General features: G+C 29.2%; 1 protein-coding gene across 1 annotated transcript; it reads right to left on the reverse strand.

Moving 5' to 3' along the window:
• Nucleotides 1-1,710: 1,710 nt before the first annotated feature.
• On the reverse strand, nt 1,711-4,122 carry LOC105135656 (uncharacterized). Its single transcript, XM_011040641.1, has 3 exons — nt 3,879-4,122; nt 3,282-3,430; nt 1,711-2,066 (listed from the first exon to the last, which is right to left on the reverse strand). The coding sequence occupies exons 1-3, from the start codon at nt 4,000-4,002 to the stop codon at nt 1,986-1,988; spliced, it is 354 nt and encodes a 117-aa protein (XP_011038943.1). The 5' UTR covers nt 4,003-4,122; the 3' UTR covers nt 1,711-1,985.
• Nucleotides 4,123-15,461: the final 11,339 nt, after the last annotated feature.

Below are 15,461 nucleotides of genomic sequence, written 5' to 3' on the forward strand. Positions count from 1 at the left end.
GCTGGCAAGGTCCAACCTTCAGACAAGCAGAGGACCCGACATCACTAGGTGTGCTGGGTTGTGTTGGACCCTAAACAGTGAAAAAGAACAACCGCTCTTGGCAGTTAGCAAATTGTTGTTCAAATAAAATAAATAAACACAACAAAAAAGCAAACATGTCTTCCTTTATTTTTGCAAGAATCAAGTTGACTCTCAACATCCAGAATATTGTTGGGTTTGGAATTTGTGTTGCAATGGTTATTCCACGCACTTGTATCTCCATGTTTGCAGGGATAAGGACCTCTCCCTCCACTGTAGCTTCGCCAGTAACCACACAGTGTACCCCCATTCTGGGGTTCAAGTTATGGTTATTCTTTCGTTTCGGAGATTTAATTAGGTCAACATGGTTTATATGCAACTAATTATAATCTTGGCAACATGGTTTTGCTTGCGATTAATTAAATATATAAAACAACTACATTATGTTAGACTTAAGTAACATTAAAAATGATTGTTTTTTTAAGCAATTTTTGCACGATGAAATGGTTAGATTTGCATTAATGTAATGAGGAGTTAGAATGAAGATGTAATGCAAAGGAAAAACATGGTAAGAAATAGACTTGCTTAACTTAGCAAGGACATAATATTTTTTTTTAAAAAATAAAATTATAGGGTAAACAAATTAAGATATTGAAGGAAATTAATACTTTTTTCTTGGTTGAGCAATAATATAATATACATTAATTTGCAATGGTGATAATATTGGAGTCTGATTCTAAGACTGTGGCTGGAAAAAACTGAAATGAAGTTATCAATAATGAATCTAAATGTTGATATTATTTTATTATTTTGTATTATGAGAGATACATAAAATGAGATTTTAAAGCTAACACATTATGCTAGCATAATGATCACTACAAGTTAGATTTATAAAATCTTGAAATAATATGTAACAAAAAGGTTCAATAAAAGCTTTTTTATATATATATAAAAAAAGATATTTTTTGAATGTTTTCTTTGTATTTTACTTCAGGTAGGAAATTGCAGCTGCCATGGCATTGTATTGTATTGTCAAATATCATTAATTATTTAATAAAAATATTAAGTTGTTATCTTTTCAAGAAAATCTTCATCATTAATAATATAATAAAAAAAGATTAAGTTGTTACATGCAATTAATTATTTAATACAAAAATAAGTTGTTAATGAAATTTAACTGTTCTTCCTTCAAAGCCGATCCATTCAATTCTTAACCTGATTCGTTCTGAAGTAACTACTATAACCTTATCTTTAGAGTGTGATTCCAAAGCTACTGTAGAAAAGGAACCTATGACCTGAAACATATCCATTATGGAATAACTATTACCTTATCTTTAGAGAGTGATTCCAAAACCCTTGCTACACCTTTGAAAAGGTGAAGGTCTTAGAAAAGTAACCTATCACGTCCAGGTATGCGTGGCCAGTCTTTAGATATCAGCCCAAGTACAAAAGTATTTTTTAAAAAATATTATATTTTTATTTTTTATTTTTTACATGCTCGAACTATTTCATAAGCAAGGCAACAGACAGGATAATAATCTGAGGGTTGGAGACAGGTTTTGAGTCGCCCAGTTCAGTTGTCAGGCAATTTCATGTGCAGGGAGAACCGGCAAGCTTCGTTGGAACATAAATTTTTGATTCAGTGAAAGACGATGCTGGCAAGTGTATAGAAATGTTATGGAAATATGATGCTGGCAAATGCATAGAATTGTAATGGAAATTTGATTCTTAAATTGCCAAGTAGCTATAGAGTGACACCCTCGATGCTACATAATATCTAACAAGCTGTTTTGCTTCAAAACAATTCAACATATTCTGGGCTAGCATAAACTTTATACCAAACCATAAAAAAAGATTTAACATATCATGCAGCCTGAAACTCTTCCAAACCATAATTGCATGCAAGAATGTTCATCAGTCCTGCTTTGGTGTAGATACACCTTGTAATCCTCCAATGACTTCAAAATCTAACTGGCTTTCACAGGTTGAGCTCTAGGCCTCCACAGTCCCACCCTATACTTGTGAGCATATTTCAATATCAGCTTCCTCTGCGAAACAAAAATCAGAAGTTGATGTTTTAATTCATGACTCTAGGGACTTTGATTTGGAGTGATTCTCAAAAAATACTTTGAAGGTGAAAATACAAGCCTCTCTACACAAGCCACTCAATTTTAGCTTTGGAGGCAACGTAAAGAAAACATCAAAGCTATTAACCAGTCATAGGAAACTAGGAAGGAGAATTTGCTTAGAACTTTGATAATAGAACTGAAGCATGCTGACCAAATTTTGTTCTTAGCCAACCTAACTGGCAACCAAAACAAACACTTTACAGCAAAGTAGCTCATTATACAAAGATAACACTTGACAACAAAAACTTTTGATTTGAATGCAACCCCACATTTCAAAAAAGGGACTAAGTTATTCTTTTTACTGTTTAACAGTTTTGAACACAAATGAACACATGCAGCCAACCTTAACCAGTTCAGTTTGTGGCTTAGTGGAGTCAAATGATACAGCACAATAGTACAGCCGCATAGTGGAGTATACACTGCATGATATAATCTCGAGGAAGGTAACATAGTGACACCACAATTTTGCAACCATTTGATGATGACAAAAAAATATATATATATTGAAAAAGAAGGCAGAGGCAGGATAGTTATTTCCAAATTCCAGTTCACCGACTCATAGGGAATCACCATTCATTGTATGACCACTTCATCTAAAGTCCCATAGATGCAAATTTTCCTTAGAGGATATCAAAAAATTCCTACACACTAAGCACTCTACGATCACCCATCTTGTTATGCTAACTTGCACCTGTATAGCAAAGATTTTCACAGATATTCCTTTGCCTATTCTCATAATTCTTTTCCCAAATATTGCAGACAAGTTAGTGAATACTCAGCATAATCAAACAAGAACCATTAGAAGGTAAGAGTCGTTATTTAAACTACACATCTGATATTATGTAGAAAGAATATTTTGAAGTTAACACAAAAGAAGTAGAGCATCATCAAAAAGAGTCCACAAGATGAATAACCTGAAAGAGCTATAACATCAAGGATTCTTTGAGCTAGTAACAATTCCATTAAAACTACGACTAAAAGAATTTAAATAGATGTTTACAATAACCAATTTCATCACTCAACTTGCAATAACTCCACATTGTTAGAATCTAAACAAACACAAACATGCATGATTTTTTTTTTTTTAAAAAAAAAAAACTCATGCAAATTGAGTTGGGGATTAAGAGTAATTACTTGTTGACAAGGGATGCCTAGTTTTTTGAGCTTCAAAGTCCGAGTAACAAGAAGTTTGTGAAAGTCACCAATTTCAGATTCAAGCTTGGTCACATGGGCTTCAACTCCTTTCCCTATTCCATTTAGAAACTCTGGAATTCCAACTTTCACTGCAACAAAAATAACAAAAAAGTAACAACATTCTTCAAGCTCAGCCTCTTATTAATTGCGAAGATTAAAATCAAAGAAAAAGAAACTTATAACAGAAAATCTGTAAAAACATCATTGTTTCCACAATGAAAAACAATGCATCCACCAAAGACTCAATCTTTCAAAACTCAAATCCATTTTAATTTCTCACAGAAAATCACACAAAAAGAAATATCCTTTTCCAGTTACTATTTACATGAAAATCAAATTTTCTTCATTTTACACATGCACGCCATAAAAAATGAAAACTTTATGAGCAACAAAAGGGAGACATGAAAATTAAAGCAAAACCCACCAATCTATTCCCATTTTCGATCCAAACAACTAAAATCGATTAAGAAATTAATTCAAGAACATGAACTTAGTTAACGATTACACAAAAAGAAAGAACTCAAACGAAAATGTTACCGAGGTAAGGAGAGGAGGATTTGGAGAAGAATCTAGAGAGCCCAGGTGTAGAAATCGCTCCTTGTGGTGGCATTGAAAAAGCCCTTTTAGTGTTTGTGAATATTTGCTTCCATGTAATTGCCATCTCTGAATCTCTCTCTCCGTAAAGCAGGTGCCTGCTATGGGTTTTTGGGTTTTAGCAGAGTGGCCACATTGTCTAGTGTTTTGACGTGTTGTAAGTTTAGAAACGACTGGTCATTGAGACATTAGGAGGTCATAGACGGTATGTCATTTATGATAACAATCCGTGTCAAATTATATTATAGTCCCCATGCATTTTCTAATATTATAATTTAGTCCTTTTAGTTTCAAAGAATCTAGAGAACCCATTTGTAGAGATTTCTTGTTGTGTTGGAAACAATGTTATTAAACCCGGCCTGACCCGGGACCCGGTCGACCCGGTGACCGGACCGGTTTGGGTTTAATAAAAGACTAGCTGTGTCAAACCCAGGTGACTCGGCGGGTTAACCCATGACCCGGGCAAACCCGGACGAGACTCGGTTTTTTTTTTCTTTCAAATATGATATTTGAAACCCATTAGTATATATACTCTATGTTTCCAAGAAAAAAGTCATATTTTTTCAATGTGGAATAAAAAACCTATTTGGTTTAAATATTTCAACTTAAAATGATAACATAATATATTTTCAATGTGAGATTTAAAACCCTTTTGTATATGTACTCTATGTTTCCAAGGAAAAAATCATGTTTTTTCAATTTAGAATAAAAAACCTTTTGATTTAAATATTTTAACTTAAAAAGATAACATAGTATCGTTTTCATATGGGATTTGAAACCCTTTCGTATATATACTCTATACTCTCATGAAAAAATAATGTTTTTTTAATGTGGGATTTGAAACCCATTAGTATATATAATCCATGTTTTCAAGAAAAAAAATCATGTTTTTTCAATGTGGGATAAAAAATCTTTTGGTTTAAATACTTCAACTTAAAAGGATAACATAATATCTTTTCATTGTGGAATTTGAAACCCTTTCATATATATACTCTATGCTCCCATTAAAAAATCATGTTTTTTCAATGTGGGATAAAAAAAATTTTAGTTTAAATACTTTAACTTAAAAAGATAACATAATATTTTTTCAATGTGGGATTTATATATACTCTATGCTCCATGAAAAAAATCATGTTTTGTCAATGTGGATTTGAAACTTATTAGTATAAATACTATATGTTCTCAAGAAAAAAGTTATGTTTTTTCAATGTGAGATAAAAAAACTTTTTAAAATATTCTTTTAAACTTTATTGTTTACAATATGTATAATTTATATTTATATAGATTTTTTTATATGAAATATTAAAATTTTATTTTTTTTAATTTTTCCGGGTCGACCCGAGTTGACCCATGAAACTCGGGACCAGGCCTCTTGACCGAGTCAATCCCCGAGCCGGGTTTAATAACTATGGTTGGAACTAAAATTGTTTTTTTTGTGATTATATGCATTCATGTCATTAACATCTTTTGAATCTCTGTCGAAGTTTATTATGGGTTTTTTAGGTTTTAACACAGTTATGGAAAACTAATAAAGGAACCAAGATATGAACAAAGATAAAAACAAAGGATTGAATATGAAAATTTTTAAGCTAAAATGATTAACTAGTTTTTTACTAAAATTAAAAGATTAAATAGTAATTTATTTTAAAATAAAAATGTTAGTAAGTGTTATCAGGATTTATCTAACTTGCTAACTTCTAATAGAACTCTACTACTCAATATTAATCCACAACTCTTATAAATTATCTTCATCAGGCAATCCTTTGCCCTTATCAAAATCTTGTTCTCTTTAATCACTAAACAAGCTAGGTTTCTTCGTTGTTTGTTTCTTGAGAAAACTATGCAGATATTTGTGAGAACCCTGAGACTCAAAACAATCACCCTTGATGTTGAAAGCTCCGAGACAATCGAACGCTTGAAAGCAAAAATCTATGAGAAGGAATTAGGCATCCGTCCTGAGAACCAACGTCTCATATATTGTGGAAAGCAATTAGAGGAAGGAAAAACCCTGGCAGATTACAACATCCAGAAGAACTCCACTATCCACCATGTTCTTAGGCTTTGTGGCGGCGGCATGCAGCAAGCCTTTTATTGATCTTCCTTCATGATATGGCAGTGAAAATTCACGAAGAGCCTCCTTCTTGATCAGTTTGTTGCTTATTTATCACAGTAAGTCACGTAGCTTTTCGTTAGTATTTCGAATTCTAAGAGACAGACAGATTTTTTGAAGAAGACATATGGTTTTGGAGATTGAATTTTCTTTCGTAAACTTTTTTAAGATTTTATATATTAATCAGTTAAGTTTCATGATTTTGTTATCTATGACGGTTTGCCATTATTGTTATTCCATGTTGTCATGTTATAATAGATGACATAGTAATTAAATCGGTTCTAGCTTATAACCATGCCCAAGACTTGGGATATATATCAATTATTTTTTTACAATGTTTAAAAAAAATATCAAATTCAGGTGCATGTTGATGACTTAAAAATGACTCGAAAATCAGATCTGAATCATTGACTAGATGCGGTGATGACTTGTATTTTAAATTATTAATTAAGTGTGAATTGATAATTCGTAATTTGAATTGACCTATCATATTAATAATAATATAATTATGATATAAAGATTCTTAACAATAATAGCTATCACATAGTCCATGATATCCATTTACAAAATTGATTTTTTTCTTGGATAATTTTTATATTTTAATTTCATGTTTTTAATGGAGATTCTTAACAATAATGGCTTTAACATATTAATATAACGTTTATATGACTTCTCCCTACTAGTTTAGTTCGATTCAATCTAATTGATGGTAAAAACAAAAGATTTAATCCCTAGTTGCCTTTTTACAGTACTAATTCTCTATGAAGGTTAGAAAAAATATAAACTTTCCTCTTAAATGCAAGTAGCTGAAACACTATAATACTTCGAGTGCAATTCCTCGATCACAATCTAGAACAATGACTACGTAAAACAAAGTTCATGACAAAAATATGTGGCAAGAAGTGGTGGTCTTTATCCCTGTTAAATTACTCCACATTGTCTGCCAAGAAAATGTACTTTTCTTTCATGACATGCTATAGTGCATTCAAAACCCAAGGCTTTGGCAATCTGTGATTGAACATGATGCTACCTCCAACTTTGATTTCTTACCGTGCTGACATGTTGATGATTTTTGCCACCTCTCAAAAGTTTTGACATTGAAACTTACAACAGGATTCATCAACAGAAATAGAGGGTCCATGCATTTATAACCGCTAGCTGTACGCAGTTGCATAGAACATGCTAACTTGAGTATTAGTGGCCATATGAACTGTATTATCGGTTAGCTCTGCAAACATGGGGCTAAACCTAAGTAGATAAGGCTCCCTACAAGTAGTTCCTTCAGGACATATCACAAGGTCACCTTGGCTCAGCAAGTCCTGTACTAGCTCAAAGTCTTTTCTCTATTTGTGGTTAATCGGACAGTCGCGATTGGCGAAAATAGCTCAGAAATCATGCTTAAGCTATATGTGACTGCAGTGAGAGGTTTCTTGATAGCGAGTGATTTAACCCAGATTGGATTAAAGAGAGTTCAGTGATTGCAAAAGTAGAGCGTGCCCCTTGACTTGCCTTCAGAATTAAGTTGTGCAGTAAAGGATTTTTGTTTCACTATGATGCCTCTCGTTCCTGTTAGGGGTAGTATGGCGATGGACAACTTGTAATTAAGGTAATAGCATGCCAAGAAGGGATCTAATAAGGAAAATAATGAATCCAAAAGGAAATCATATGAACATAGCTAATGTAGCTATTGGACTTGGCCTGAAAGCCAATCTTTCATCATGGAAGATCAGTGTTTTGGATATTTCTTCCTTGGCAGGATTTGCCATGTTTTCTTCTCAGCTTCACTCACCAAGTAAAATTGCCTGATCCCACCAAAAAAAAAAAGTATGTCTGGTAAAAAAAAAAAGTACTTTATCAACATAGAACAGAGAATTTGTGTTGATCAAAAGACTTGTTGAGGCAACCAAAGCCAATGTCACCATGTTTCTTTTGTTCCTCGTTACGAATCTGAACGTTGTTGAGAATAAACTGATCACTTGTCATTTTTGTTTCCATTAAAATAACAAAATATTCACCAACCACCTTCAATTCTCTTTCAACAACAACCTCAATATCCGAGTAATGTCTCAATAATCCATCAAACATTACTCCTGGAAAAATCACTGACTCCTATTTTTGTCCCACATGACCTCATTACCCAATCAAATCCTTCGTTGCCAGCATCCTCCAAAAAGAACATAGGCAAGACAGCCAGCTCTTCCAATTCTAAAACACTCTGCCTTGATTCCAACCAAACTTAAGAAACCATAATATTAAGCCCCATTGCTTCACTAACCAAACAAATAAAATGGTATAAAAGCAGAAGAATAAAAACCTTCAAGGAACTTCCAGCTTCAAAAGCCACCAGCATGATGTCAGGGAATATTGACGATGATTTCACTGAGGCTCATCAAAGTTTCATGATTTTCTTATTTTTTTTCCTTGAAATGTTTTTTATATTTTTAATTATTTTAATATGTTGATATAAAAAATAATTTTAAAAAATAAAAAAATATTATTTTTATATAAAAAAAATTATTATTTTTATATAAAAAAATTATTATTTTAAAAATAATTGCTACTGGACTCTCAAACCCAAGTTTACTATTTTCACTTATCATGCAAAACTAGACCAAACAAACACACTGATATTTCAGTCCAGAGAAAAATATTATATATAAAACCAATGACTCAATTTGATCACAACTTAAGTTTGTTTATATCTTTAGAATCTGCACTTTGCTTTTCAAATCAGCTATCATATCAGAAATTGATAAAAAAAAAAATCTATGAAACCCTTCTAGCAAATCAGAATAGTCTGCAAACAGCTCATTAGAAATTTTAATTTTTGTATTTTTAAAATTTCTCAATTAATTTTTAATTATTTTTTGAGGGCGTTAACATTTTTTTAATATTTTTTTTTTGAAGAGACCCAAAAATAAGTAGCAAGAAGCTGAATGAAAGAGAAAACCCTAATTATTATTATAATTTTTTGTATTAATTATAGTACATTACATATTTTTGTGCCCTATCAACTCTAATTAAGTCGGACTCCTATAACCACCTGCAGGGCATTTACCTATCCAATAGAGTAAGCATTACACACACACACATATATATTTAGCCGATATCCGTTAAGAAACCACCTCTCAAATCTCTACCCATGGCCCAAAGCATTTGAAGTACTTATGATCCAAAGCTTTTCAAACTAGGCTCTGGATAAATGTTGACTAATATAAAAGTGAAGAATGAAGGGTTTTTATAAATTAAAATTTTTAAAAATCAAGAACATTATAAATATAAATAAATATCCCTTTTAAATAGGAAAAAAAACTATAAAATCATAATATGAATACAAAATAAAATTAACTAAGTAAAATATCTATTTTCCTTAAAAAAATATTCCTACATCAAATGTTTCTTTCTTCCTTTTTTTTCTTTTTTTTTTATATATAATTAGGTTGCGAGCTATAGTTATTAAATCCAACTCCATCTAGTGGTTTGAATCTTAAAATGATTTGGATTAATTTGATTCTTAAATTAATTTGAACTAATTTTGACATTCATCTTACCAAACTCGGGTAGCTTCAAATTTGATATGTAACTCAATACATGTATTTATATTCAAAATCCAAATTAATGTCTTGTATCCTCTCTCTCTCTTAGTGTACATGCTTAGGATTTATTTATTGCTCCAGAATAAGTGATACTGACTTTATACCAGCTTCACATGTAATATAGTTTTTAAATACAAAAAAAAAGAAATTTCAGTATACTACTTATCAAATATTTCTCATTTTACAATCAGCAGATGAGAGAGAATGAGAATGCTAAAAATTAAGATTTATTTCCAACTCTAAATATTTCCTGTTTTATACGCTATTTAGTTTAGTAGTTACATTTTTACTTGCTATTTGTTTATTGAAATGATATTCAATTTCATCAAAAAAAAAATCCGCTAAACAAAATCCTAGCCACGCTTAGGGTATGCTCGACACGTGGGTAAAGGAGTTTTCATCTTTTTTTACTTATGTTCATAACAATTTCAAGGGTAGGAAAAAATATAAAGAAGTTTAAGATTTATTATAATCTCAAAAGTGGAGTTAAATGATAACTTGATGGAGGGAGGGAGGGGTAAAAAATTGATTTATCTATATAATGATAATTAAGATTTTAGAAGTAGAAAATAATGTCAATTATAATACCACATTAATTGTAAAGGTTTCTCATATATATATATATATATATGATTTTCGTGTTAGAAAAATAGTATAAAAAATTATTTTGATAGAAGTAACTCTAGATCAAATTTTAGACTTAGAGTGGATTGTAGTGATAAAAAAAATGTTGTATTATCATGAAAAAGACTATCTATATTCAATATCATTGTGAGAAGAAGAAAGCCGATGTAGAAAAACTGAAGCTAAGGAGCAGGAAGTCAAGAGATGCTGCGATAATGTTTGTGAGCACAAAACAAATTATTTTACTTTTTCTTGTTTTTTCAAGTTGATAATCAGCACAGATATTAATGTTTGATTAAGTGAAAAATAGAATTTTATTTTGATGGGACCACTATAAATGATTAAGTTAAATTTTTGTGCTTTGCAAAAGCATGATTTTTGTACTTTACAAAGTTGAGTATATGTGAACAGTGGAGAGGTGAAGAATGAATTTATTCTTCATTATTCTGGGTTGGATATTCCTGCTTAAACCTAAATGCAGCACGTTGGGTTAAACCAAGTAAAATAAAAAAATCCAATAAAATTTTTTAGTTGTTATATTTTATTTAAAAAATTAGTATTTAATATTATTTAAAGATACTATATAATTATATTAGAAAAAGATCCTTTGATAACATAACATTTATAGAATTTGATTGTAATCCCAATTTTATTCCTAAAGATATTTTACCTAATATTATTGCACGCTCAAGAAGTTATAAAAACTATAATCCTTGTCAGATAGTTTTCGTCCGTGATAAAATTACAAATAGTTTAATGAAACAATAAAACATACTTTATATAAAGTATTGTTTATTCCATGATGTAATAGTAGTAGTTAAATCAATAATATTTCAATTAAAAATTATTAATATTAGTATATATCTTTTTTAATTATTTTATAACCTCAATTTGAAAAGTATTCTTAATCAAACATATTAAACTACTTTTTGTTCAACCCCAATTTTAACTACAGTTTTAACCAAAACATATATTCAAAAACCTTGTTTGTTTGGTATTTGGTATCAAATCAAATTGTGTTTTGTACTGTGGGGTCCGCTAAAAAATTGAGTTTTAAATGTAGTTTTTGTGAAGCAGTTTTTACATGATTTTTTAACCGAGTTTCATAAAACCTTGTTTGTTTTTATGATTCAAAAACGCTTTTGAAAAAAATTGATTTTTTTTATTTTTTTCTTTGCTTTAAATTGATATATTTTTTTGTATTTTCAGATCATTTTGATGTGCTAATATCAAAAATAATTTTTAAAAAATAAAAAAATATTATTTTGATACATTTCCAAGTAAAAAACACTTTAAAAAGCAACTGCAACTACACTTCTACCAAATATTTTATACATGTTTTTTGCTATATATAAACTTTAATTATAATTTTTATCAAACACGTATTTAAATTCAAGTAACTACAATAAACTATATTTTTTTAAACTTACTTTTTCAAAATTACAACCACAAAAACTACTTAAAAAACAAACATACTCTTCAATGCATTTTCTTCCTTCTTCCTTCTTTCTTATATATTTAGAAACTGTCTTACATGCATGTAGATATCTTAATGGTTGGGTTTTACAGTTTACACTTTCTAATTTATAAAACCAAGAGTAAATCACAAATATCAGATTTTTTTTTTTCTTGGACCAAATTCATTTTTATGGGATAGAGATTGATGCGGTGTATAATTGGGAATCTTGACTTCAAAGGTCTACGAAGAAGAAAAACAAGTGCTAGTGGATGATGGGATTTAAGAGACTTGTTAGAAAATCAAATGTTCGAACAAATGACTTCCCAAGTCCACGAAGAACAAAGCAAAGTAGCTTACAAAACAAGTTGGAGGAACACCCCGTTCCACAAGCTTGAAGAAAAACATTAACAGGCTAATGAAAATGATTGTAGGGCCCAAGATCAAATCAATTGCTCAAACGGTAATCACAATTTATTTTAACTATGTTAAATTTTTACATTAAAGAGTTTATGTTGGAAAATAATTTTTAATATTAAAAGTAAGCGGGGTTTGTTATTTATTTGACTTTAAATATGTCAATTAATCATGTTTTACATCAAATAATTCAATATTACAGGATTAAGTTTAGTTAATCAAGTAATTTAACATATAGATAAATTTAACATAAAACTTCTTTTTTTAGCAAGCCATTGATATTGTCTTATGTTTTTAATTTTATTGGCCCGCACGGTGTCTATGATGGTCATCTCTGCCCTAACTTTCTTCGTTCAAACACATCAATAATATTCTAATCAATGCATTTTCTTCTTTCGTAGTTATATAAATATATTTATAAAAAAGAAAATGAATTTCGTAGGTCCCTGGATAAATGTTGACTAATGTAAAAGTGAAGAATGAAGGGTTTTTATAAATTAAAATTTTTAAAAATCAAGAACATTATAAATATAAATAAATATCCCTTTTAAATAGGAAAAAAAACTATAAAATCATAATATGAATACAAAATAAAATTAACTAAGTAAAATATCTATTTTCCTTAAAAAAATTCCTACATCAAATGTTTCTTTCTTCCTTTTTTTTTCTTTTTTTCTTTTTATATATAATTAGGTTGCGAGCTATAGTTATTAAATCCAACTCCATCTAGTGGTTTGAATCTTAAAATGATTTGGATTAATTTGATTCTTAAATTAATTTGAACTAATTTTGACATTTATCTTACCAAACTCGGGTAAGCTTCAAATTGATATGTAACTCAATACATGTATTTATATTCAACATCCAAATTAATATCTTGTATCCCCCCCCCCTCTCTCTCTCTGTACATGTTTAGGATGTATTTATTGCTCCAGAATAAGTAATACTGACTTGATACCAGCTTCACATATAATATAGTTTTTAAATAAAAAAAATTATTTTCAGTATACTACTTAATAAGAGAATGAGAATGCTAAAAATTAAGATTTATTTGCAACTCTAAATATTTCCTTTTTTATACGCTATTTATTTTAGTACTTGCTATTTGTTTATTGAAATGATATTCAATTTCATCAAAAAAAAAATCCGCTAAACAAAATCCTAGCCACGCTTAGGGTATGCTCGACACGTGGGTAAAGGAGTTTTCATCTCTTTTACTTATGTTCATAACAATTTGGAAAAAATCTAAAGAAGTTTAAGATTTATTATAATCTCAAAAGTGGAGTTAAATGATAACTTGATGGAGGGAGGGAGCGGTAAAAAAATGATTTATCTATATAATGATAATTAAGATTTTAGAAGTAGAAAATAATGTCAATTATAATACCACATTAATTGTAAAGGTTTCTCATATATATATATATATGATTTTCGTGTTAGAAAAATAGTATAAGAAAATAATTTTGGTAGAAGTAACTCTAGATCAAATTTTAGACCTAGAGTGGATTATAGTGATAAAAAATGTTGTATTATCATGAAAAAAACTATTTATATTCAGTATCATTGGTAGAAAAAGAAAGCCACCGTAGAAGAACTGAAGCTACGGAGCAAGAAGTCAAGAGACGCTATGATAATGTTTGTGAGGATAAAACAAATGATTTTATTTTTTCTTGTTTTTTCAAGTTGATAATCAGCACAGATATTAATGTTTGATTTAGTTAAAAATAGAGTTTTATTTTGGTGGGACCCACTATAAATAACGTTTATGCCTTATGTTTAACAAAAGCACAATTTTTGTGGTTTTCAAAGTTGAGTAAGTTGAGTATCTACTGTTTATGTAAATAGTGAAAAATTGAAAAATAAATTTATTTTTCATTATTCTAGGTTGGATATTCGAGTTTAAATCTAAATGCATTATATTAGGTTCAACCAATTAAAATAAAAAAATACAATAAAATTTCTTAGTTATTATATTTTATTTAAAAAATTAGTGTTTAACATTATTCAAAGATACTACATAATTATATTAAAAGAAAATCCTATGATAACATAGTATTTATAGAATTTGATTGTAATCTTAATTTTATTCCTAATGATATTTTACCTAATATTATTGCATGCTCAAGAAGTTATAAAAACTATAGTCCATGTCAGATGGTTTTCGTCCTTGATAAAATTACAAATAGTTTAATAAAATAATAAAAAAATACTTTATATAAAGTATTGTTTATTCCATAATGTAATAGCAGTAGTTAAATCAACAATATTTTAATTAAAAATTATTAATATTAATATAAATATTTTTTAATTATTTTATAACCTCAATTTGAAAAGTATTCTTAACCAAACACATTAAACTACTTTTTGTTCAATCCCAATTTCAACCACAGTTTTAACCAAATATATATTTTTTCATACCAATCTCAACTATTTTTTTTTTATAAAAACAATGTTTTTCAAACCACAACTATAAAAGTTACCACAATACTAAACACACGTGCGTTTGTTTTCACCGGTTTTTGTGTTTGCAGTGAAACAAACATAGCAAAATATTTAATATCAAATCAAATTGTGTTTTGTAATGTGGAGCGCACTAAAAAATTAAATTTTAAATGTAGTTTTTGTAAAGGAGTTTTTACAGGATTTTTTAATCGAGTTTCGTAAAATCTTGTTTATTTCTGTGATTCACAAACGCTTTTGAAAAAAATGAATTTTTTTTTTGTTTTAAATTGATATATTTTTGGTGTTTTTAAATTATTTTAATGTATTAATATCAAAAATAATTTTTAAAAAATAATAAAAAAATCAAATGTTCGAACAAATGACTTCCCAAGTCCACGCAGAAAAAAGCAAAGTAGCTTGCACAACAAGTTGGAGGAACACCCCGTTCCACAAGCTTGAAGAAAAACATTAACAGGCTAATGAAAATGATTGTAGGGCCCAAGATCAAATCAATTGCTCAAACGGTAATCACAATTTATTTTAATTTTGTTAAATTTTTACATTAAAGAGTTTATGTTGGAAAATAATTTTTAATATTAAAAGTAAGCGGGGTTTGTTATTTATTTGACTTTAAATATGTCAATTAATCATGTTTTACATCAAATAATTCAATATTACAGGATTGAGTTTAGATAATGTTTTCATCAAATAATTCAATATTACAGGATTGAGTTTACTTAATCTAGTAATTTAACATATAGATAAATTTAAAATTAAACTTTCTTCTTCTTCTTCTTTTTGCAAGCCATTGATATTGTCTTTTGTTTTTAATTTTATTGGCCCGCATGGTGTCTATGATGGTCATCTCTGCCCTAACTTTC

Source organism: Populus euphratica, unplaced genomic scaffold (assembly GCF_000495115.2).
Source record: "Populus euphratica unplaced genomic scaffold, PopEup_1.0 scaffold271.1, whole genome shotgun sequence".
NCBI classification, from domain to species: Eukaryota; Viridiplantae; Streptophyta; class Magnoliopsida; order Malpighiales; family Salicaceae; genus Populus; species Populus euphratica.

Excerpts from the sequence above, each read along its gene's own strand:
- LOC105135656 (XM_011040641.1), bottom strand. The coding sequence starts at position 4,002 with ATGGCAATTACATGGAAGCAAATATTCACAAACACTAAAAGGGCTTTT. Across the intron at positions 3,431-3,878 it reads ATCCTCCTCTCCTTACCTCG|TGAAAGTTGGAATTCCAGAG; the intron begins GTAACATTTTCG and ends TTTTTGTTGCAG. Across the intron at positions 2,067-3,281 it reads TAGGCATCCCTTGTCAACAA|AGGAAGCTGATATTGAAATA; the intron begins GTAATTACTCTT and ends TTTGTTTCGCAG.